This window comes from Rhopalosiphum padi, chromosome 1 (assembly GCF_020882245.1).
Source record: "Rhopalosiphum padi isolate XX-2018 chromosome 1, ASM2088224v1, whole genome shotgun sequence".
Lineage (NCBI taxonomy): Eukaryota > Metazoa > Arthropoda > Insecta > Hemiptera > Aphididae > Rhopalosiphum > Rhopalosiphum padi.
In genome coordinates, this window is record NC_083597.1 from 38,018,119 (window position 1) to 38,045,716 (window position 27,598).

The following is a 27,598-nucleotide window of genomic DNA, read 5'->3' on the forward strand; positions in this document are numbered from 1 at the left end:
AGGACGCATACATTCAGGCATTCAGCTAGGTATATAATGGCTGCAATATATTTACAATAAATTATAATAATAACATATACTAATAAATAGTATAATGTATAAACTAGTGAGATGTGGCAGTGTGGAATAGAATGTATTATTATTTTATATTTTTTATGAATGAACAGTGAACATACTATATAGTATTATAGTGACCGTGTTAGGTAGATGACGTATAATGACCGTGAATGTCTATGACGCACGAGTGACGGGTCTATCCGGACTCCGGTGTATACGAGCATGTTGGGACAAGGCAATTCTAATATTGCAATGACGTATTGTAAATTTCATTAATCTCGATGAATCTACCACGTGGTATATATTTATCCGTTGGTGTATATAATAAATCAGTTAATTTACAAATAAGAAGTAATCGTTAAAGTCGATTAGTTTTAATTCGTTCTTTCAACAACCAAGGGGTCTAGCGTGATTGTACATTTGTATTTGTATATTTTGTTTTTATAAAAAAAAACTTAATCAAATTTTTATATCAATATGGTAATATTAAAAATAATCGATTCAAAGAGTTCCAATGATAATTTTTGATTAAGAACATACAAATTTATCAGTTTATCACCTATATTAGTAAAATAGTAAGTTATAACTTATAAATAATTTAACGCCACAACCGGTTCTCTTTGATGTCATTAGTACACGATTTAAAAAGTGAAATGGTCAGCACACAATTTATGAATAGTATAAACAAAACGCAATCAAACAAAATTATTTTATTTATGTTTTTGAGTACCTGATTGTAGCGTAAAATCACTCATTTTAAAAATTATAAATAGTTATAGAGAATAATATTTTGTAGAGTTTGACATATTCATTTGTATAAATATTCTCAAAACAATTTAATATTCATTTAAATGATTTTTATTTTTTTTAATCAAATAATAATAAAATATAAAACCAATGTTTCAAATTTTTATAAATATTATTCTCTATAATTTTTTTTATAGATGATTTTATTCTAAGATTATTCAAAAATTGTAAAATACGTTTTTTCGTGAATGTGTTTAGTTCTTGTTGTGTAAACAATTCACATAAACAAATTTAAAACAAAAATATTACCATCAGCTCTGGTCAAACGAAAACCAGAAGTATTCAAAATTCACAACGATTACAATATTAGGTACACATTATTTAATATATATCAAATAATAAAATGATAGCACATTTGTATGAATTCGCTATATTTATACATATATATTATATACCCAATTGTAGAACAAAAACTGACGATAGTTAAGGTATATATTTTATGTAATAAAGCTGGCGAACCTATATATAATATGCAGGTTGTATAAGTGTGGTCGATCACATGGTCGCTTCACGTCTATATACCACGGTCGTCTAGGGTTAGTCAGTGGTCGATGTCTCGGAATCGGGATGCGTCATCTACACAACGCTTCGGATCTACGAAGACGCTATAATACACCTGCACGTACTACACCACCACGATACGTGTAAAAAGCCCATGATTCAGTTTTCGTCAAACCATCGTTGCATTCGCGTCAATAGTTTTAGTATGCTGTATGGAAGAAATACTGGCCATACTATAGACACTAGTACACTACAATCGTACCGGCACGAAATAATTAAATCGTCGACGCGGATTCATGAACCACGATGGGCATTCTATAGATATAATAATAATATATCATATGATATAGATATGATAATTTATCTAACGTCATCCGAAGTCCTCTTGCGAGTTACTATTTTCCTTTTAACGGCAATAATAATACATCATAATATTCCTGGTGAACGTGGTGGACCGATGTTCACGAACGCGTTGCGATTTCGGCAGTTGTTTTCTATTCCCGCCGTATTGACTTTCATGGTGAACCGCTGCTGACATGTGTGCGGCTAACGTCGTCAGCTACTTATGCACGTGATGTCCGATATCGATCGCGAAGCTACAGCGTCCGAAGATCGAAACTCCGCCACTGCTGCTGTTGTATTGCCAAACGGTAAGCTTAACACGTTACATTCGGGTTTATAGGCATATTGTATACATTGTTCTGTGACATAAGACATTATTTGTACATTTCCACGTTAATTGCTTATACGTTCTTGATACTTTATTATAGGTACATAAATGTCCACTCCAACAAATTGTGTACCCACCTTTGTTAGATTTAATAATTTCCATATTTTTTCCGAAAAAAATTACGATAATGAATCAAGCAAGAAATTGAGATTAAAATGTAATTGATGCTTAACGTTTCAAACAAAATATATGAAAGTATCTATAGTAATTACTAATTAGTAGTTTATAGCCATAATCTTAACACATTCATCCAAAGTCTTAAATTAAACTTTTATAATACCAAATACTCAATAGATAATATTATAATAATACGAGTATACGTATTACGTATAGAAGTTAGGTCTGCTAAATTTTGGAAACATGTAATATATATAGAAGTATAGATTAAAGCCATGCGACAGCAATTATTTAGTCGGAGGTCGATAAAATGCTCAGTCGTCAATTTTTATTATACCTATATACAGTATCAGTAGTGGTTTGATTTACAAATAATTACGAAATAATCACGCATTTCATAATTCATAGATGATAGATCTAATATTATTGACAATAAATAACAATATGTAAGTTTACATATTATATACAACGTAGAAAATAAAAATATTAAAAACGATAAAATTAAAATCAAAATTGAAATTTGATTTACAATGCTCAAATTAATTACAAATTTACAACTGTTGTTCTTGTATACCTTTAAACATAGGCGAAAATAGGGTGGTAATTGGGGGGGGGGGGATTAGCCCCCAAAAATTAATGATTTAACTATAAATACATTGGAAATCCAGTATAGAACTGAGCTACAGCCTCCCCCCCCAGACTTCAAACACTAATTGCGCCTATGCCTTTAAAATTATAGTTTTGACGTTTTTTTACTGATTATTAATATATATATATATTCTATAAAAATATCAATGATTCATTAAAAATTAGCTCTTCCCACAGAATAAGAAGAGATATTTTCCCATTATTTGGTATATCTAACAATTAAAAAAATACTAAATGATTTTGTTGACAATAAAAATATGGTACCTAGCGCAAGTCTAATATATACGTATAAACTCTATCCAAAGCTCATAGATACAATTTGATATGTATAAAATATATGTTCATTATTTAAATACCACATTAAAAAAAAACAATATAATATACATATTATGTAATATACGAGTATGTTGGTTCCAAATTGATTAATTTTTTTTTTAATTATCCAGAATTTAAAAGAGAAGATACCGCATAAAGAGACTATATCAATTGTGTTTTAAAAATTGTATGTTTTTTTTTTTATTTCATTAAATAGTTCCAGTAAATTATTAGATAATTAGTACCGATTTATAATATAAGATTTTTATCTCAAAATAATAGTTATATAATTATAAATTTATAAAAATATTTACTTTTAAATAGTTGGCCATGTTTATTTTATTTAAAGTATTAATTTATTTATATTTTTAAATGTGTTTTTCTTAATCTTTTTACTTTATAGGTGCACGTATTTTATGAAGCTTTCGACATATTAAAATATTAAATTTATAATAATGATTATATAATAATATAATATATAAATATTATAATCTATATTTTATAGTGGTATTTACTAGTGTAATTTTATCGGATAAAATTACTAGGGCCGAAATTAAAGTTGAGTATCTACCTATTGACCATTTTATTAACTGCTATATTTATCGTGACGTACCGGTTGGTTGACAAGTCAATTAGCCAACATTCGATATCCGAACACACGTTATATTTAGTTCAAAATGAATTATACTTGAAAATATAATTTTTTTTAAATTTTAAATTATTTTTTTTATAAATCATGAACACTGTTCAAGTTTATATAAAAATACCTAAACTTATGAGCTTTTTTTTTTTTTAAATGAAAATGGAACATTATGTTGTGTCCAAGTACTCCAAAATACAAATCGTACCATTTTGTTGCCTAAAATTATAATTTGAAAAGTTTCATCTGAACCTTTCTTTTGAAAATGATAATATTTCTTCTAATTTTCTATACAGTCGAGTTGCGTTAACTCCTAACCTAACGATATTTTTTTTCCTCTAGAAATATAAATTATATAAAAATTAATATAAACTCGAATAATACATACCTAGTAGTAAATTTTTATTTCGCTTCGATTTCGAGTTATTGCGACTCCACTGTATTTAGTTTTCATATTTTGTGGTCAATTGCAGTTTTGTTCTAAGAGGTCAAGCTCGAAGTTTGCTTGTTAAATAAAATTATTTTTGTATTTTGTGAAACTACAATTTGTTGACGAATTGGAACTTTTTCCATTTTTACCGGAGACTAGTTTTCTCGTCGGTGAAACGAGTAGTTGACGAATCGGGCCTGAATTATATTTATGGGCGTGTACCAGTTGCCCTCAAAAGTACCGTTTTTATACCAATTCCCCCCAAACTACTCAAAGCAAAATGCACCAGTTACCCTCACATAGGTATTATATACATTGTTGTTATAATAGGTATATAATACCAATTCATAAAATAGGGGAGGTAAATATGTAAATAATAATAATATTTGTGGGGGCCCTGCATCGTATTTTATAATCATTTCTAACAACCATAACACTACTAATAAAGATATAATAAAATATGATAATAACACACATCACGCATCATATATCACATAATATAGTGTCCAATACATATACAGTATACACACACTCGTCTATCGTCTATCTACTTAGATAAATCTAAAATTACGCATTTTGGTAAAATTCTCTCTTTTTATCAGGTGTGCTATTATTATTAATATTATTTTTATTATTTTTATATACTATGATTATTATTTACATATTTACTTTTCCTATTTTACGGATTTGTATACAATAATATGTGAGGGGCAACTGGTATATTTTTAAAATGCCAAAACCCCGTTGAGAGCAATTGGTCAACACCCATATTTATTACCGTGTTAAGCTTAAATTTACCTATAATAATTATAACATTTATTAAATTCTTACAAAATATTTTAACCATTAAATAAAAGATGGAAATATGTGGGTATGGTCGCGAATTGCACTTATTTTAGTCGAATTGCACTTGGGTTTAAAAAAGGTAATGGTTGAACTGTACTCGGGTAAGCAGGTAGTGATCAAACTGCACTTGGGCTCAAAAAAAGTATTTCAATAAAATTATCATCCATTTGAAGGAGTAAATCATTTTCCAATGCAAATTAAGCGGTTCTTCATGGTTATGTATTAACACACCGAAAATAACTGTAAAAAATTCATCTAGATATAGTTTTGAAAGACAACCACGATGGGTACAACGCCATTTAACACCAATATTTACATTTTTTTATTGTAAAATGTATAACTTTGATACACAATTATGTCACGGCATAATTCACTTTTAATAATTTTTAAATTGTTCTTATTTACACAGCGATGTAAAAGAGTGTACTAATTGTAGTTTACATCATACAGGTTTAAATAGTACACGGTATAAAATATAAGAATTAATCTTATATAATTATTAATAATTATTTATTATCCAGTTGTTAGGTTAGATTTTTTGTCGATTTTTGGCGACAATAATTATCTGTGTTATCTAAATGGCATTAACGAACTAATATATAATGCTATTAAATAGGTAGTCCATAGCGTTTGTAAGCAAAGATTCGTAATATTTTTAACGGGTTTTCACTATACACGTTCGACTCGTAACAAGTTCTTACGTTTTTCCATTTTAACTCTTTTTTGAACGAGTGCAGTTCAACCACTACCTGTTTTTTACTCGAGTGCAGTTCGACCATTACCCTTTTTCAGTCCAAGTGCAATTCACCAAGAAAAAAATTAAAACCACGGTCAGTTTGTAATATTTTAGGTAGAAATAAATCTAGATGTACATGTTACGGTAAATGACGAAAAATAATAATTTACGTAATTTACCGGTAAATATCGTTAATATCCATTTTTAATTTATATGAGTAGATTTTTATGTCAATTACCGGGAATTTACGATAAAAAATTATACAAATGGTTATTGTTGTATTTATATCATATATTCATATTATATTATTAACTATTTATTTTCACATATTAATGATCCATGACATTTTGAATTACAAAGTTTACCTGAAGAACGACAAGCACATTTATTATTTTTACATTTAGTTTTGCAGTGACATCGTTGGTACCCTTGAGTGCCTGAAATACTGCTCAAACCAGCTGCCTCTCGAAGAGTTAGCTGTTTTTCTTTGATAGATTTGCGCAAAAACATATTTATAGATAGTAGATACTAGAAATCTACCTAATGTAAAACCGTGCAGCGTAAAAACATAAAAGTTGTGTTGTAGTCAAATTTTAGTATTATACACAACATTTACCAATTTGTTTGGTGAATATTGCAATTAACCGGTAAATATCGAAAATCTCCATTTTGTATATATGTTTACGATAATTCCCGGTTAATTACGTAATTTTCATGTGTTACATCATTTACCGTAACATATACACACCACATAATTTATTATTACAAAACACAGGTAGTTAGCAGACATAAACAATAATAATAATAATAGTAATAATAGTTATGATAATATAAGCACTATTATTCGTGTTATGTATCGACTTTGTAATTTAAAAAAATAATTCACAGTCAATTTATTATAAGTTATAACATACAAATTTAAAAATTATAAGTATGGAAAACTATTTCAAGTAATTGTGTATTTTTTATTATTTTATTTTCTTGCTGTGTACAGGCTTCGTGAATTGTATTTTGTATATTTCAGCTTTTTCTTATTATTTTTATTTAAATGACTAGCACATTCGTCCAATTGCGAAGATCGCAAAACACTAGAAACTTGGATTAGCCGATCTAACCAATTTATTGAATGAACTGTTCCATCCTTCGTTAAAAATATTTATCCTGTGTGAAATATTAATTGTTTGGTGTCTGGCATTTCAAATTTGAAGAGAGAATCTAGGTGTAACATTTTCAGTTAATATGTGTTGGATAAAAATATCCAATTAATTTCCATTGTTGGAGATAGTTTTTGAGTAAAAGTTAAATACATATTAACTATTTCATTAGGTATTTCTTTAACTACAAAAACAATAAATATGTTATCATTTTACATTGTTTGACAATTTGTTCGTTCTCATAATATATTTTGGATAATCCTTAAATTTTTTATATTTAGCTTAGTAGTTTAGTTTTGGTTCATAGTGTGCTTTAAAGTTTGTAAGTTATGTTCTACTGTGTCATATAACTCATCTCTCATACTGATTGCGATTTCGATTCGTGATTCTAAATTTTTGAGTAATTAAATTCTATCTTATCTTGTAAAATATATTTCTCGGTTTATTTATGCCGTACAAAGTATCTGCAATTGATTTTTACCAATTCATTGGTACCGTACAAAGTATTCACGGTATGCAAATGCAACTCAAACAATAGATAGTACAAAGTATCCGTTTACTCCACTTTACTGTATTGTAGGTTTTAAATTAAACGTACCTCGTAATTGAGTAAATCTCGGTAATGTTTATGTTAAATTTAAATTCAATGATAAATCATTATTGCTATGAAAAACGTTTCTGAGCAAAGACAGACTAACAGACTGGTTGACAACCTATATTACTATATGTATATTTAATGATATAAATTATATTGCTATATAAATAATAATTTATTGTACTATTAGTATGTATTACAGTAAATTGTATTAATTTTTAAGTATTTAGTCAAAATTTGTTAGTTGATGATAATATTTTATTAATTATTATTAATATTTCATCATTATTATAGTATATACTATGTACTCAGTATTCATAAATGTTATGTATTATTAGTTATTATTAAAGACTTTTAATCATGTTTTAAAATAAAACTCAGTAGCGCCAATAGCTAAATTTTTAAATCTAAACTTAACAGTTAACGTTAATGAATTTTGAATTTTAAATTAATTATTTTTATAAATATATCCCACAAAATATATAGTAGTTTTATTAATTTTAGTGAAATTATAAAACAAGTAGCTACTGCCTATTTTTATTTCAAAATATAAAGAAGGTTTTAGTTATTTCATACATAGATGGTACTTTATAAATTAATATGACTTTTGTATAGATCCTTTGGATTGGACTAACGATCACGTAGCGGCATGGTTGAAATGGTGTGTCAGACATTTAGAACTGTGGCCAATTCCGAAATCAGACGACTTTCCTAACACAGGTTATGAACTCTGTTCATTAGACAGGACTGAGTTTGATCGTAGATCACGAAACAGACGTTCCGGCCGATTATTATTACTACATTTGTCATTACTTCGACAACCTGTTACTGGAACGCCACCTAGTCCCAGTCTCACAACACCCGAAGACGGTAAGTAGTTATTATAATTTCAACTGTAATATAAGATTGTAATATTTTTACTCATATAGGTGATAAATTACATGTTTTAAATTCTGTGTTCACTTGTTGGGTCAGCAAGAAACCTTTAATTATCTCATACAAATTATCTATATGTGTATAGATAGAAAGCATTTATTATTTTCATTGCTACATAATTTTATAATAACAATACACCCTTCAGATTTTAGCGAAACTAAATTGTTGAGCGAGTTCCTATCTTATTCAGTATTTAAAACTATTTAGGTATCTCGTTTCCTTAACAAAATCTACACTAAATTTATATGGTATCTTGTGTTAATATTATGTGTAATTTATAATATATCGTCATCTATGCCTAATACAGAATATCAATTACTATTGATTATTATAAGACTACATAGGTATTATAATATTATATTTATGTATGTTGTTATACTATTATATAGCCATATAGGGATTATATTTAGATTCATAAAATTAATTCTTGTTTCGTTAATGCATTTTAAATAGATTTTATTTTTAATTATTAAGACATTGAATTGAGTTTATCTAAATAATTAGTATTTTACTGTAAGTAAGATTATGAAAAGTACTATATTACATAATTAAAATAATATAATAGAAAATTTGACTTTCACAATCGTTTCAAATTTTATTTTTTGACAATTTTTACAAATAGTTATAGAATTTTATCTTTATATTTTCATCGTTCTGTTTCTTTAGAAAACGTCATCGTTGTTGACAAGCTTAGTAGAAAATAGGGATAAAAATCCCACAGGGTCTAGAGCGTAATATATCACAGAGGGACACAGGTAATCCCCTTTAAGGCATGCTGTCGCTTAACCTCGGCCATTATTGCTTCTCGACATTTGACTTTTAGATTACTAGATTTTTTATCCTCATGCCTCCTCCTGATTTTATTATTGGAAGGATCTCCAAGACATGATTTATGCAACAGTCACCCCGAAATAAAAGAACAGTAGGAACCATTTACTTTTCATTTCTTTAGTCTTGGATATATCGTATGTCGAATATATTAAACCCTAATGATGAAATCGTATTCCAATAGTGGTTCCGGTTTCGCATATGCAATTTAAAAAATGTTTTTTTCTGTGAGAAACTGAGAAAATGCTTGAAAATAATATTAAATATTAATTCATTATATTTAATTTTAGAATATATAAAATATAAGTATATAACACTATATCGTTGTATAAATTATGTAATAAATATATAATAAGAAAATTGTTAAATAAAATAGAACATTAAAAATATTAAAACATTTTTATAACTTGCTTCAAAATTAAAATATTGAAAAATTATTGGTAATTAAGCAGCAGACAACATTGTGATCTTTAAGTTTAATAATATAAATATATCAGTTCACTTAAATCTTAAAACTAATAAAGTTAAACGATAACTCTAAAACGTGTTATGTTATTCTCACAACACATAGACTAAAATAAATTATTGTTCGGTCCACTTTTTGTTGAGCGCTATACATATTATATTCACAGTATACACATTATATTATTATACAGGCCGGTCGGTGAATAGAATAGTGATTAGTAGTGCACATGAAGATATTTTGCGGCTGGACTCACGGAGTCACGGCCTATTATTGTCTGTATCCGGTCCATACAATTATAGTTTTCTTAAAAGTTTACAGTACAATATAATATTTTATTTTTATTTGTGGTTAAGAATCTACTGTGCTAGCTAAATGTTATAAAAATAAAAAATAAATTCCTACTATTAAATCTTTTCAAAGTTTAAAAAATAAGACTATACACTTATAGTACCTATATTATAGATTCGCTAATAAATATTTTATTATATTTTAACAATTGAAGGATAATATGGATTCTTTGCTGTTTAATTTTCACAACTCAATACAAAAGCACTTAAGTTTTAAATATAATACGGGATTTGTAGAGGGCAAGGAAAATACATCACTAGTAAAGGAGGGAAGAATAAAAATAAACAGTTACAGGAAAGAAAGTATAAAAAGGGGTACGTAAGGATTTGTGATGTAGCAATATATTTTCATTGGTTGGCTGGGAATAGGAACGAGCTTTTGAAAGTTTTCTAGATACGAAAAGTAATATTAATATAAATACGATTTAAATAAAATTTGAATATTTTTGTAATATTTTGTTTATAGTTTTATATACTTGTACATACAATATATTAATATAATACTTATTTTCATAACTTTTATAATTTATATTAGATATGTTATTTAGATAGTATCTTTTCTTTCTCCGCAGTCCACACTCAGATTACATTATGTTTATGGTGTAGATGTTTATTTACTCTTCACTAATCGTAAGTGTCCATAAGTACGACTTGCGTCTATAGTTCTATAAATATTTTTTTCCAATACACGATGTAATTTGAGACGTTTGTGAAAACAGCATAATGTTGTATCGATCTTCACTTACTCCCGATTTTTCTTCGGTTATATTGTAGTATAAGTATAAGTATTAAATATTTATTATATTAAGTAAAATTTATTAAATACTCAAATAAAAATACTATTACGTCATAAAGTACAGGATGTCTCGCACATTATAGGTATAGGGTATGTACGTATACAGCGATTTACGATTAAAATACTATTTTTTATACGACTGCCGTGTGGTATCATTACCATGTTAATATTATAATATATATTGTAAAAGATTTACTGGGAAACGCGTATATATTATCATAACAGCAAGGCGACGTCGTTAAAAAGAATGAAAACGCGCGTATCATATACAGCGGTTTTAATAACAAGCGGCGGTGGCGACGTCATTCGTATTATATGTAAAGCTCTCGAAACGAAAACGCGTTGTCGCCCTCGACGTCCACCGAAAGGCGGAGAAAACGCGGTTTAATAACGTCAGCTTATATTTAGAGAGAGACCCCCTCCCCGCGCAATAGTCGGCTGTCATTATTGTTATTATTATTTCACCCTCCACGCGATGCGCAATAAAGACATTGAATATATAAATCAAATTATAATAAACGCGCAGTCTACACAGCACACACACACACACACACACACTTGCAGCCGTGTATATAATACGTATACACCCGAAATATTATGACGCGCGAGTGTATTATGAAACGGCTACAATGCCTGTATAATAATATGGCTGTACTTGAGCAGTAGAGGTACGAGAGCGTAATAATAATTTTGGAAAAAGATGAGGCGACAGTGACGTAAATCTCTCCCGGCGTTGAGAATTTGCGAATAGCGGGCCACCCGTGGCCATGCGCGTACCCATTATATAGCATAAAATATCCACTCGTATTATTTTATAAATATATACATATATATTATACTGTATTATAAAATAATAATAAATACGCCGTGTTTTAATATATTATAGTTCTTATTATGAACAACGATAATAAAATAAAAATTCACGCTGCGCGGTCGGTCGGAAAACGTAAAGTTAAGATTCGTGGAGTTAGTGTATAACATAACAATATTACGGTTGGCTGATTACTTTATCGCTGCAGAATACTTGACATCCTTCAACATATGTATAATCAGTGGTATTCTTTATTTATTTTTTCAATTTTCTAATTGTCTAAATGTACCTATAATAACTAGTCGATAAGCTTTCGGGAAGCATATATTACCATTTTGCGCATGAAATAAAATTCATAAATGAATCCGGCCATAATGATTGGTCTATACATTTGGAGCGAAAATTTAATTTATTATAGATTTATTATTAACTTAATATGGTTAGGTACTCATAATATGATAACACACAGTTTAATATTTGATTAAATTTCAAAACCGGGGCGTGATTAAGGGAGATAAGGGTAATATATCCTCTCCAGAGTCTTATTTTATTAATATTTTGCAATTTTTATAATTTAATAGTAATCCAACTATAATATTATAAATAATAGTGTCTTAATAGAGTTTAAAGTTGTTTTTTTTTTGGAGTGATATTTTTTTCTACTTAGAAAAAATTGAATTCCCGGGGGAATTCACCCCCCACCACCAGGCACTAGACAAATTTTTAGTTACGCCACTGAAGTAGATACCTATCAAGTACATTGCTACCTGCACGAGCATGCACAGTGCAGCCCATTTTTTTTGTTAAAATAAATTAATGAATACTGTAGCCTATTATTGAATGAATTGATAAAATAATAATAATAAAAAAAATTATATTTTTGACAATATAAAAAGAAGAAAAATCATTTTTTGTATAAACATAGGCATTTTATTAATATTTTCATCAAATAAAAAAAACGTGGCTTACACAGAAAAACACATTTTAAATTTTTAAATTTCAAAATAATTAAATGAATGAAAAAATTAGGTGACTTAACGTGGCACATTTAACATGGAAAAAAACAAAATGTGTTTAGAAAAAAAATTAGGATTTTTATTTTATGGCCGAATGCTAGGTATTAAAATGCTTTTTCTACTGCAGCGTTCTTCACGATTGTTTTTTTCCAGATCACTTGTTTTATAATTCGTGTACATTGTGTACAATGTTACTAAATTTACATAATCATATTTATCACAATATGAATCTTCTTCATATAGTACATTATTCAATTTTATTTATTATATAGGTAGCTGGCATACTTTATTTAAACAATTAATATTTGTCGGACTTTTTATCATGGCTATTGTTTTTAATTCATTTATATTATAGTCCATAAAGTTGTTGAAAGTTCTTCTAAGCTGCATATATATATATTAATTTATATTTTTCATATTCCTGCAAATTACCATTACCTAAATTACAATGACATATTCAAATATTTGACGTTTTTGGTAATACCATTGCATCGTTACGTTTAACTATTTTTACAATCGAATAATAACATGGATACCTAATTATAGATCCATAGATGGATCCCTGCTTATCTCTCATCAAACGTAACTGGATATATTAATGTTAAATGTAAATATTATAGTACTCAAGAGTAAACATTTTTGATTTAAATTTAAATTTATTTTTATTTTTTGCTCAAAACAAATGTATAAGATAGTGCATTTAACGTAAAATTATATAATATAGGTATGCAAAGAATCAACAACCCACATTGTATATGATGTATTTTCGCGATTTATATTGTACGTTTTTAGAAGTATTCCATTAAAATGAATGTATATGAGGGTGAATGAAATGTTTATTATCTGTACCTATAAAGGTTATACTTATATACATTATTTTACCATTGACAAAAGTTGGGGGGATTAAGCGAAACTGCAGTAATAGATTCGTATTAGTATCGTGACGAAGTGTGGCGTAACGTTTCGAAGTTAATCTGGAAAGTTGGTGTCAAAATCTCTACACGAAGTCGTTGATTATTTCTACGCGCGTATATAACAATCAGTGGAGTCGTATCTACACACTTAAAATATCATTGAAAAGTGGACGTTGGACCGTTGGGCAGTGCGTATATTATATAGGTTTAGAAAATGGAAAAAGACACAGAAAAAAGGACTACGGTCAACACCCCAGAGACGCGATAACAGTTTTAACCCCTACGTACCGGATAACATCAGCCCTTTTGTTAAAAATGACCTCTTTTAATCAAAGCCCCTTCCGATTTCATTTTACCCATTACATTCACAATAACGTATATAAACAGTCACACCAAATAAGAACCATCTATGTATAGAAACTAAAAAAACGCAACAATAATTAATCTGTTTCCACTGTTTCCAGACATAAAATATATTATTTTTCAATATTCTTTAAGTCGTTGCTAAATAATAAAATATTTATTAAATTATTATCATACTGGACACATACATAAAGCATAAAATTTCAATAAAAAACTGTCGGAATTTATTTAATTTAAATATACACATACTTAGTCAAATTAATTATATTAAATTTACACTTTATGCTATTCAATTTTAAATAATCATTTTAGTTATTAATTCTAAACAAATGAAAAACTACTGACAACTATACATCTAATAATAAGTAATTTGAACTGTAATAATCAGGCAATTAAAGCTCAAGTCAGAATATTATTTGTCTTGTGTTATTGTTTTCATAAACAACTTTTATGTTAGTTTTTCCTACACAAAGTATTACTTTTTAAATACGTAGACTATTTTTAACAATTATTGTTTTGTAGTTAGTAACCCATAACAATTTTTATATCTAAAATTTAAAAATTCAATACAAGATTCATAAGATTTAAAGATTTTTTTACCTTTAATAAAAAAAAAGTTTATTGAAAAGTAACATACATTTTTTATGACTGTTTAAGTTTAACTTTTTACGAAATTGCAGGATTTGTCCTGGGCATACGACGATTTATGATGGATGAAATCACGATTACTGTTTAAAATATTTTAGAAAATATTAGAAAAATAATATTGACCGCTGATCAATCGTCTCGAGTATGAATGCACGGCGATCACATACACAACTATATTATAATTAATTAATAATAAGAATTCGATGTGAGATATAATTGGTCGGTATTCAAGAAATCAATAACGAAAAAGTCATTGAATCATTTACAAATGTTGCAAAAAAGTTTTGTAACTATAAAGTTATATTTAAGTAATATAATACACAATATTGTTATTATTATTATTATTATTATTATCTTGTTTTATACTTAAATGTCTTAAATACGAGTGATAAAGAATTATAAATATTGGTGCAAAATAAGTTTTTTTTTTTTATTGTTTTTCAATTTAATTTTCTATACATTTGGAGACTTGAAGTAAAATTAATTGTTTTTAAGATTTGTTAAAATTATTTATTACATAAAAAGTCATAAAAGTTTAGATTTGATTTTTTTTTGTTTTTAAAAAATTAACCAGAGATTCAATACTTCAGAGCCAAAGTTTTCGGAAGGTCTAACATTTTTTTAAATATAAATACTAAAAATGTATAGTCAATAAACTTTATTCACCACTAAAATGTTTCTATTTTTAAAAAGTTCGGTGTGCGGGGGGTTGGTCTTGGACACTCCTCCAGTTACGGCCTTACCTAGGGCCTACGATTTTATTAATCCGGGCCTGACTGTATATTGGTATAAAGGTATAATAATATACAATATATATGTGTATTGTGTAAGTATAATGTATTCTATTATAATTTTAATAAGTTTTGATAAGTAAATATAACGTGTGTGCCGCTAAATATCTAAATAATATTATAATATTAAGTATTATATACAATAATACATTTTTTATTATATATTTCCCTATAGATGGCTTATTATAAAAGCACCAGATTAATTTTTATGTATTAACTTCTACGCGTTAACAACGCATAACGCCATAACATAACATAACATATTTACATTTATTAATATATATTTTATTTATAATTATTTATAAATGACGAACACATTAGTACACAAGCTTGGGCGCAAATAGGATAGGGCTTGGGGGGGGGCTTAGCCCTCTCTAGAATTGTTATAGCCCCCCCCCCCAAACTTCAAACACTATTTGCGCCTATGTTCTATGTACACAAGGTTTAAAAAATATACTATATAGCTTGTATATTATGTAATATAATGCATATTTTTAAATACCGAGATGGCGAGATATATGTTTATGTGGTTTAAGACAGTGGTTCTCAATCTTTTTTAGTACCGCGACCTAAACTTACCCCGAAAAATGTTTTGTGACCCACATGGTTTCACTTTTCAAAAAGTAGTTATAAAAAAATAAAATTTGTATTATATAAATATGTATAAATTTGTAATATATATTTTATATTTTATAGGTTTATAATCAATTTATTTTTATAAATGTACTTTTAATAATGAGGTGTATGCGAAATGTATGCTTGTTTTCTGTTATGGTTAGTAATAGCATTAACATCATAATTAAAAAAATTGTTCGCGTCCCACTAAAAACTTTGAGAAACGCTGGTTTAAGAAATAGTCTTTTACTTGGCCTAAAAAATGATAATGTGGTTCAATAATCTTGTATAGCAAAGATTACATGCAATAGTAAATCGTTTTATTGTGTTCTGTTTTCTGTAACAATAGTATTGATGCATTCAGTAAATAAATTATAAGAACCTAACGACTATTATAGCTTTATGTGTTTCAAACTTTTGAACTTTTTTATTGATTTCTAAGAAAAATCCCGACTTCATTAGTTATTGTTATATTATTTACAATTACAATATGTAGAGAATACATTAAAACAATTAAATTACATTTTTTTAATTGCGTTGTAAAAGTTAGTTAATTTTAAAAACTGTATTATTTTTACATTGTTCTTGGTTTCTGTGCCCAGTTTTGTGTCAAGAATCTCTTTCATTTCAACCCTGTGTCGATTTCGCTCATATCTTATGCATTCGGTTACGACGTGTTTCATTTTTAGTTTTATATCTCAAAATTTACAAATAGGAACTTTTTCTTCATCATTATAAGTACCCATGTGGCCATGTCCCATGCACTAACCTCGTATAATCTATTCGCATGATGCAGTTTAAAAGTAATTGTTCTTTTCTTTTCAAAGAGATACTGATTCAACGGTTTATTGTCACCTATACTTTACCACATAAACCTACTTTTAAAATTTTAATTATATTTTTAGTGATACTTTTGTACGTTTGTAGTCTTATAATAATATTAAATAGGCATAACAAGCAGACAGCAGGAATAAGTATAGTCTTATACTATATACCTACTAGAATTGTGGTGTTTTTAAATCGTATAATATTATAAATCAATGTAGAGTTTTTAATTTAACCATTTCATAGACAATATGCGTTCTAAACAAAAATAATACTATGTATCATGTACCCAGGCCTGTGTTTACGGTACGGATAGGCACATACCCGGGAGCATCACATAGGCGGCAAAATATTTTAGCGGAAAATGTAATGAAAAAAAAATCGTATTTTATTGAATAATTTGGAAAAATTATATTATAAAAAAAAGAAATTTGTATGTTTTATTATGTTATAGTTTGTTAATTAAAAAATATTTAAAAAATATTAAATGATTTTTATTTATTAATTGAAAAATTAGATTTTAATATTAAAGAATCCTGATCATGGATAAAATAATTAGTGTAATATTAATATTATACTAATATTATTAGTTGGTAGGGGGGATATATTATATGCTCAGGGGCGCCGAATTTTTAAATACGGCCCTGCATGTACCATCTAAGGTATAAAACGAAATTTTGAAAAAATATAATTTGATGTCTTTAATCGAAAGCATGTGCGTGCCATAACATATTAAAAAACATATTCGCGCGCATAAAATAGGTGGAATAACAACATGTAACGACTTGGCATAAACTTGGTACATTGTATAACATATATTACGACGTCGTTGTCGTTGGAAGGGCGCAGGAAAATCGTCGCGAAGGCGTGGACTCGTATCGGAAGCTGGAGGCGTGTATAAAAAAATGGTGTTTCCGCGACCTATCGGCGGGTGGCTTGAACCACCCTCCGCTGGCCACCGGTAGTGTGGTGGGTTAGGGGTGGGCGTGCGGGTGGGGATGGGTTAACGCAACGGAGTTGGTTTATATAGGTAGTATATACCACGAAATGTGTAGAGAAAAATCGCCGAAAACCGTTTATGTGGATCAGTTGCGCCGTTATATGTTTATAATATAATGTGATACTACAATCATCGCATCTAGTACGCATTGCTGTTACGACAACGGTCGCGTGATGTCGTTGCCAGTGTATACGCGCTCCGCTCGCCGCCGACCGTTCGACATGTTATAATGTGCAGTCGCAATAACATAAAATTATACTGTTTTACGCGATATATTTTATACTGTAATAATACATGCTGTATATACAACATAAATATATTTTTTTTATAATAATCATATATCGTATTAATTAATTAAATATATATATATATATATGTTTATTACGACTCAAAGTAGTGTATAAAATATATTGTGATTATCATCGTCATTGTCGTCGTCGTAAACGATCACCCGTGTTCGTACGTACAATAATATTATATTAGATTATATATAGTTACGCCGACCGAGTAGATGTCCTTTGCAACAACGTGAATATCGTGTGCTCTTACGCGGCGGTCCGCACGTACATAGGTATAGATGTGGCAACTGTCGGCTTGCGATCGGAATGATCTCAGGAGACACTTGCAGATGGCCACCGCCCTCAACCGGGCCAAACCATTCGGACATTCGGCTCAACTTTTCTACAATGGTTTATACAATATTATATATATACTTACATAGATATTATGTGATATAATACACGTATTAGTACATTTATTATCATACCGGGGTCGTATAAATGTTTCACCTAACTATATTTTTGTCTAATATAAATGTTCATAGTAAACGAATAGCGTCTGCGTTTGTCGATGGTGATACTTCATTTGATAATTCTCTATGAATTAGTTTTGATAGCTTATCATAGAGATCGTCTATTGGCTTGTATTTTAAATTACCTATTGCTTAATTTTTGTCTATTATTTAATATTTCAACAGAATAATTTGCATGGTTATATGCTCCTTAGCATGTTTAATATTTTATTTTTGTTATTTAACTTAATATAAGACTTACACATTTTTTTCAACACATCCAACACTGCATTTAATTTTTTTAATAATTTTTGAAAACAGAACAACGCACTATAGTTACCGACATACAATCGAAACACATACTAACCACCGTATAAGTATTATTCGATAGATAATAACTATTATACTCGTATAGATTATTGATTTAGATAATCCTATATACTGATATCATATAACCGGAATGCAATTAGTATAGTCGTAAAGAAAAATCGGGTCACAATTCGTATGTGACTTATCGCAATTTTTATATCGGAGACGCAATTTGTATACACTTAATTGTTGTGACCAGTTGATTTGTCCAATCTAATTTACAACAGGTAGTCTACTACCACCCTAAAAGACATGCTAGCTTACAATGCAATATATATAATATAATATCTTCATTAACTGATAGCATCATCCATTATTCTTCTTGGATCTTTTAACAGTTGAGCTTTGAATTTTCTTCTTTATTATATATACTACTGTTCGGTTGGTATAACTATACCGACTATCATAGTTTTTTTTAAAGGCGACTTTATAAGCTTTATATGGTTGAATTTATTACATCTTCAGAATGCCATTCGTTACATGAATTGCATTAATTCTATCATGTCTGTTCACAGAAAAAATAGTTTTTCTTTACAATAACATCTTTGTTCACATAATCTGGTTACTTTTACATATGCATTATATATACAATATAGGTCACGTATGAATGAATAGGAAAACGTACTGAAAGATAAAAAATAGCGATAAGGTCACACATTGGACCGGTACCTTAAAAATTAAAATATAGAAAAATATAATCAGTGACGCGAATACCCGCAATATTTTATTATTTTAAAGGGAATGGGTTGTGACATAATATACCTATACAACTATACAAGAGTAAAATACTATTTTTTTATTGGTTTCAATTGTTTTAAGTCATATAAAGAATATTTTAAATAATAAATTATAGTGCTTATACTGTTAAAAGAATTACCCAGTATTTGAATGTGTGATGTAAAATGGTGTATATTCAGTGGGTCTGTTTCACCCTTTATTTTTCGGTGGGTATTTTTGAGATTGGGAAGGTTATAACTTATAACTAATTTATAAGTAAAGAAGATAAACGCTCGTCTCTGATAATTTTTAACTTGACCACGCCACTGTACATGAATTATATACCTATTTGGTATGTACATAATATCAATTATATACTATTTTTCAACAGTAATCGAACAGTGGCATGTTATTTACACACATAAATTAATAAAATATATACCTTATACTTGCTTGATTATTATTGTTTAATGTTTATATTACGTATTTTATAATAATGAACTATATATAATTATAGTTGTTTTAGTTATTTTTACCACAAGTTAATAATAATAAGCTTATTTTTTTTAACATGATATACTGTTATAAAAATATAGATAATACGATTTAAGAAGGTAACGTTAATGAATAATAAAATAAATCCGTTGCTTCATAATAGTCATGCACTTTGTCAGTAAATTATTTCAATGTATGCATGTAATTATAGATGTAACTTATGATTTCACTGCAGTGGTATAATGCAATCATGGAAGTTTAAATACGTCATCAAGACTGTTAAGGAGAATATCACACATCTTTTATTTATGTGGGTTTGTATAGGTTTGACGATATAATGTTCTCTTAATTTTGTATTGTCATTTTAACGTAAATAAGTTAATAAGTTTTTTTGGTATCTTCTGGTTATTATTTATTAGATAATAAATTGATATAATAATGGTATTATAACTATTAACGACTTACAAATCTCAACATCTAACTGCATAATATGATTACAATAATATATTTTAATACTTGATATCAAACTATCTTAGGTTTATAGATTTTTTTTATTACACCAACCAATTTAGTTATACTTCATTATATTATGTAATATATAATATTTAAACTTAATTTAATATAACATTAAATGTTATGTATTTGTTAGAAATTCTAATAACCACAGCAGTTGAAGCGTATAAATAAAATAATATACTACGTATAACATATAACCAAAGCTGGAAAAATAGTTCAATACTATGTAAGCTAACATTTAATTTTTCATGTCTGTACGAATTTATGCACTGCCTACTTCAAAAACATCGCGCCCCTGCCCCCTATATAATCTGAATCAATTGATATTATTCAAAATATTTTAACAAGTTTTATTTATTTGAAAGATATCTTAAAATATTGTGTATACTCCGAGTAAAATTCATGACATTTATTTTATATTATAAAACTAATTTTTTGGTGTACAAATGTGAAATCATGGATACAAAAATATATTTTAAGTTTTTGAGATAACTCAAAGATATAACAAAATCATATTTTAACTGTTTTCTATGATTTTTGATCATTTAATATGTATATGAGTTTTATACCATATACAAAATAAATAAACAATATACATATACATACATATTTTAATCTTAATTCGATATGAAAACTACAATTACGTAACTAGGTAATAACAAATAACTAGATATTTTTGCAAATATTTTATCTGCATAGTTAATAGGTTTTATAGGTGGTTTATATTTTGGTGTATACCAAATTCTCTATCTTGTTGAGTTAAAAATTTAATAATAATAAACTACAACTGATTGATGTAATTAATAGCAAGTATGTTTATATTATACCAATACTCAAACATTGTATTTACAGAGTTATAAAGTTTTATTATAATTATTTAATTATTTAATATTTGATTTATATAAACGTATAATATATAAACTATAAAGTAGATTGTAGATAAATGTTAAATAAATATGCCATCATTTAGTAGAAAATTGTAGGTACTTCAAATATGCAACGAATTAAATTCGATAAATTCGACGTGTGCTCGTGTTGATAGTTGTATAAAAGATATTGCCCGTTTTACCATTTATTAATATTTTTTTTAATAGATAATGTTTGATCCATGTTTATCTGTTCTTTGCTTCTAATTATTATTCTTATGGTAATTTAGTGATGACGGAGGTGTTGGACCCAATCGATAACCCGTTAAATTATTTATTTTTTCATAATTATTTAACGTTTAGCTACCTTATATCTTATTTGATTTAAATATTTTCAATTTGTTTTATACAATGTGTATTCATGATTGAATTAACCAAAATGTGTTTAAACAAATATTACATACTTGTATAAAAAATAAAAAAATAAATATGAGTTTTTGTTAAAACGTTTTAAATACTTTCCAATTATCTTTCTATAATATCTAAATACCTTAATTATGTTAACATTAACATAAATATGTATTATTATAAGGCTGAGGTAAAAAAAAACCAAATTTAAATATATTTTTATAGGTATATGCAATTTAAATATATAGAATATAATTTTTAAAATATTGGTACATATCTACTTAAATTAATTAAATTACTATAATATTAACATAATTATGTTAGACTCTTACCATTTTAATTTAATACATTTTTTTAAACATAATAACCATATCCTGCAACATATGTAATAGAAGTTAATGGTAAGATTTTAAAATTTAAGTTATTTTATGATCACAAAGTACAACGGGTATATGGTATGCAATGAAAAAAATCAGAAAGTCACTTTAATACTGCTGTTTGCTTTAATTATTAAATATTTATAGAACTTATTAAGCATGAAAAACAATTTATCTTAAAATGTGGTTGGTCTTAGGATTTAAATAGACTTTGGCGATATATCTTATAAAAAAAAAATGATTGTCTTTTAGAATGAGAATATATTAAAAATGAATAACTCGTCGCATGATTATTCTCCTGTTGTTTTATTGCTTTTAGTAGCTGATAAAAGAGTTCATTAGTTCAGACCAACTTGGGTTTCCTAAGCAAGTTACCTGCACAGACTAAATGCATACCAAATGGGTTTGGTAAATGGTATTTTAATTAATTGCAGTAGGTATTTGAAGTTATCAATCATCGGTCTTCATATCCACATAATACGTGGTCATAAATATAAAATAATAATCACTTTTTTTTAACAATATTATCTAGAGATTAAAAACCAGGTATATTGATCAAAGTAAATTTATTTTAATGGAATAATATAATCTAGAAACTATATAATTAATACGATTTAATTTGTACTGTTTGAACTATGTTAAGTTAATGCATTCTAATAAGTATATTTGAGCAAATGTTTAGAATTTTAATTTTTAATAATCTAATAATAATAATATAGTGTAATAGTAATAAATAATCTATATTATGTTTATCGTATACAATGATAAGATTTTATTCTTTTTAATCACCTACTCAAACGCAATTAATCACATTGTTATACTAGGTACTTACACATAATATTATACAGATAGTAGGTATAAAAAAGTCCAATTGCGATGTGAATTTTTAATTTCCTTTCTTCCTCCCCTCCCCACAAAAAAAATAATAAAATAAAGAACAAAAAGACTCATGTTTTATTTTTTTTTTTTTAAATAGGATTACCGAGGATTTAGGATCCCCTGTAGCTCCGCACTGCTTGTAATATATTATAATTATAATGCCTACTATTAACCCCTCAATATATTTAAGATAATGTCAGAGCAATATTTGTTTTCTACCTCAGACCTAGCCATCCGCTGTATAAACAATACATATTTACGTAAAATATTTGTTTACGACTTTTGACTAATTTTAAAGTAAAACATCTATTAAAAATAAAAATATTATAGAGAATAATATTTTTATGTGTTTGACATCTCCGTTTATTAATATAATTAAGATATAATTTGACTTTAAATATAATATTCGATTTAATGATGTAGCGGATGCGTTTTATCTATGATGATCACATAGTCCTGCAGAGATGGAAAACAATTATAGTGTTCTAACAATCTAACATCCACCCAATATAATAAAAACATTACAACGTATGTCTTTCAGTTGTAAATTAATTCAGTGATAATTTTACGGTATATTATATGCAAATGCGAGATTATGCTGTTTGTAATTTCCAATTCCTGAATATTGTCTTTAAAATGTTGGGGTTCATTTACAGATCCATACGAGGTGGTCAACGCAGCCAGCAGTCGGCTTGTAGCACAAGCGGCCGCAGGCTCGGGGCAAATACAATTGTGGCAGTTTCTGTTGGAGTTGTTGGCCGATTCCAACAACGTCGGGTGCATTTGCTGGGACGGTCCCGGTGGCGAATTCAAGTTGATCGACCCAGACGAGGTGGCCAGGCGTTGGGGCGAACGCAAGTCGAAGCCCAATATGAACTACGATAAGCTCAGTAGAGCTCTTAGGTAATAAAATAAATATTATTTCCTTACTATAGTGACAAAACCAGGATTTTGCTTTTGAGTGTGGGGGAAAAAAGATAATTCATTATATAAGGTAGGTTAATTATATTATGTACCGCTTTTAAGTCTTATTTTCCGATGCTATGAGAAAATTTTAGATTTTTTCAGAAACCATTATGTGAATTATATTATATTATATTTTTTACGTCTTAGTCTTACGTAATACGTTTACAGAACACTACAGAACTTATAAATAAATTATTTTAAATTTTTTCTCTGGCTAAACAGTTAAAAATATAACATTACAAAACATATAAATTTTGCTGGTACCAGGTTCATTACAACCGATTTCTACTGTACATATACATATATAGCTACATTTACCTATACGTGATAATTTTCTTTTTATCGATCATTTGGTTATGTAATTTTATTTAAAGCCATTCTGTGTAATAATCAATTGCATATATAATTTTAGTGGTTTTATCATTATTGTTCTGATGTCGCAGGTACTACTACGACAAAAACATTATGACCAAAGTTCACGGTAAACGGTATGCGTACAAGTTCGACTTTCATGGGCTGATGACTGCGTGCCATCAGAGCCAGCCACAGATGCCGACAGCACAGTCTGGCCTCCAAGCGGCCGCGGGCCCATCGTCAGCCGCCGTACCGTCCACGCCGTCACCGTCTGACTTTGCTGGCGGTCTGTACAGTCAACAGCACACTTCCGCTTCCGGGCCGTCAAACGCTTTATTTCCGGCTGGGCCTTCTTACTGGGCCACATCTGCCGCGGGCCTTTCCACGCTATACCAACATCCGGCCGGACCACGGTATCCGCCGTAATCCGATTCATCATAATATATAATATAATATAATAATCTATATTAGGGATGGGTTCTCAAACTATAGTCAAATTTTCGAATACCACAAACTTCGATAAATTCGTATACATTACAAAGCTCGTTGAAAATCGAATACTTCGAACTCGAACATTTTGAACAATTCGAGAAAAATCAAATTCGATATTGATAATATTATGAATAAAATTTTTATTTTATAAAATATAAATAGCTGTAGATTATAGTTAGGTATATCTGTACTATTTTATTTCCCATTTTTCTGAATGGCCTTTATCAGTTTTGACAATTTTATAATCGTGTCGTTATCTGATTAAATTTTGAGAATTCAAAATTTTTGAAAAGTTCGATAAAAACGAGATTGAATTAAACTTCGATTAATTTGAGAAAAAAGAAGCTGGAGTTCATGAAAATTTAAGTTCGACCCATCCCTTTAACATACACAAATAGCTGTATACCCGCGCGCTGCAGTTATATCACACATCTTATTTATAAATATTATGTTGAGGAAATGTGATCGTTGAAACAATCTCATAATATATTTAATTATTTAATTTTTACTTAGAGCCGATTCCAACATATTATAACGTATTGTTTTGTTATTTTGTTTCGTAGAAAGTATCGAAACGACGCGACTACTTAAACACAATAATATTTATTTTTGTTTGTTGCTTAACAATGTTTCGCATGAAAATGAGCCTTAATACTGATAGTAATAATATTACAATATATAATGGGCATCATCACATCTTGCAATACACATCGCGCCACTTCTGTCACTGCCATGTAGGGTCCGTGCTACCTACTTATACAGGAGTGAGCACACAGTTTTTTTCTATCGTTAATATGTGACTTTTATTAAAACATAAGTACATACAAAATTATACTTCATGAAATATGTACAATAATTATCATTGAAAAAAATTAAATATTACAAGAATATAAAACATACTAACTCTACAGTTTACAATTTTAAAATACTTATAATAACTTATTAGTTCAAAATTAAAGTATCAAAATGAACCTATAACATACGTGGGGCCCTGGATAATAACTATGATCTTTACATTTAAAAACGGTCAATAATTCTCAATTTATTCTAATATTAAAAATGGATTATTCTGAAATTGAAATTTGACATATTACGTATATGATTAATAAGACCTATACGCTATACAACACAATATGCAGATAATGATATCTTCTTAAGAGGTTGATATTTTCGTATGTTAATTTACATAAATAATACACCCAAATCCCTAATACCAGTAATACCCTACTAGTTATTAATGGTTTAATACTTTCGAATAAAAATTATCTCATTAAATTTGTCTTAAAATTATTTTAGGTGTAAAAAACAATTAAATTGTATAACTATTTTACTTCGAAGTTTATATACTAAATCATTTTTATTTACAATTTTGCTATTGAAATATGAAATTATTTATTACTTAGAATGGCTTTCTTATACGCTTTCGTAGTGGGTTATTGCTACACGAATAGTCTTTCGTGAGTTAGTTCAACACACAATACTAAAATCCTGGGTACCTACGCAACTATACTTGCCTATATATATACATATTATATCAGGGGCAGATCCAGACCAAGATAACGGGGGGGGGACGATTTTTAAAAGGCACACATTTGATAAAGTATTTATTTAGGTACATACATATGTTACTTTCCACAGTCTCGTACAGAACAAAAATATATTTTTTATAATAATAGTAATAAAAAAATATATCACTATAATTTTGTTACCCTTGAAGTATAATTACGTCAAAAACTAAAATCAGAGACTTCAAGCTATCTTTTTTTTGAGAGAACGGGGGGGGCGATCGTTCTGATAATTTGTAGACCACGACGTTATACACGCGTGATAAAATACCTACGCTACAAAAGCAGTGTGACTTGGACGTGAATTAATAAAATTATTTGGGCAGTTTTTCATTATAATAATTGCACAGTTTGAAGTAACACATTAATAATAAATATTTTTTTACAATGGCAGGTTATATTTAAAAACATTCAAATTATAGAGTTTTTAAATAAAGTTGTATATAAAGTTACTGTCATAAAAAAATTAAAAAAAAATACTTATCTAAATAGTTAAATTGTGATTTTTTTTGTACCTATATATGAACAATATTGTTAGCAGCATAAAACAAGATTAATTATGATATGATGTCATTGGAAGTTATAGCCATTATTACGCATCAATTCCGTTTGAACTATATACCTATGATAGATTTGCATATAAATATTGATTAATTTATCGCTAAGTCATACTAAGAAAGTATCTTAATTAAGTAATGTACTACCTATAATGTAAAATGCTGCAGCGCGCGGTCGATATTAGATTATTAAGTTTATTATTATGTACCATACAGTAACAAGTTCCTTTAAGTCAACAGAACATATTATATATATATAATTTGTATAATAATATAAAGTGTAAATATATAAATATTGTTGTGTTATTTTTTAAT

At 28.0% G+C, this 27,598-nt stretch overlaps 1 protein-coding gene across 1 annotated transcript; it reads left to right on the forward strand.

The window, feature by feature from the left end:
- Positions 1–1,524: 1,524 nt before the first annotated feature.
- LOC132917564 (DNA-binding protein D-ETS-6-like) lies at positions 1,525–27,597 on the forward strand. Its single transcript, XM_060978354.1, has 4 exons — positions 1,525–2,015; positions 8,192–8,446; positions 24,006–24,252; positions 24,759–27,597. Exons 1-4 carry the CDS (start codon positions 1,931–1,933, stop codon positions 25,093–25,095), a joined length of 924 nt encoding a protein of 307 aa, XP_060834337.1. The 5' UTR covers positions 1,525–1,930; the 3' UTR covers positions 25,096–27,597.
- The last annotated feature ends 1 nt before the right edge of the window (position 27,598 follows it).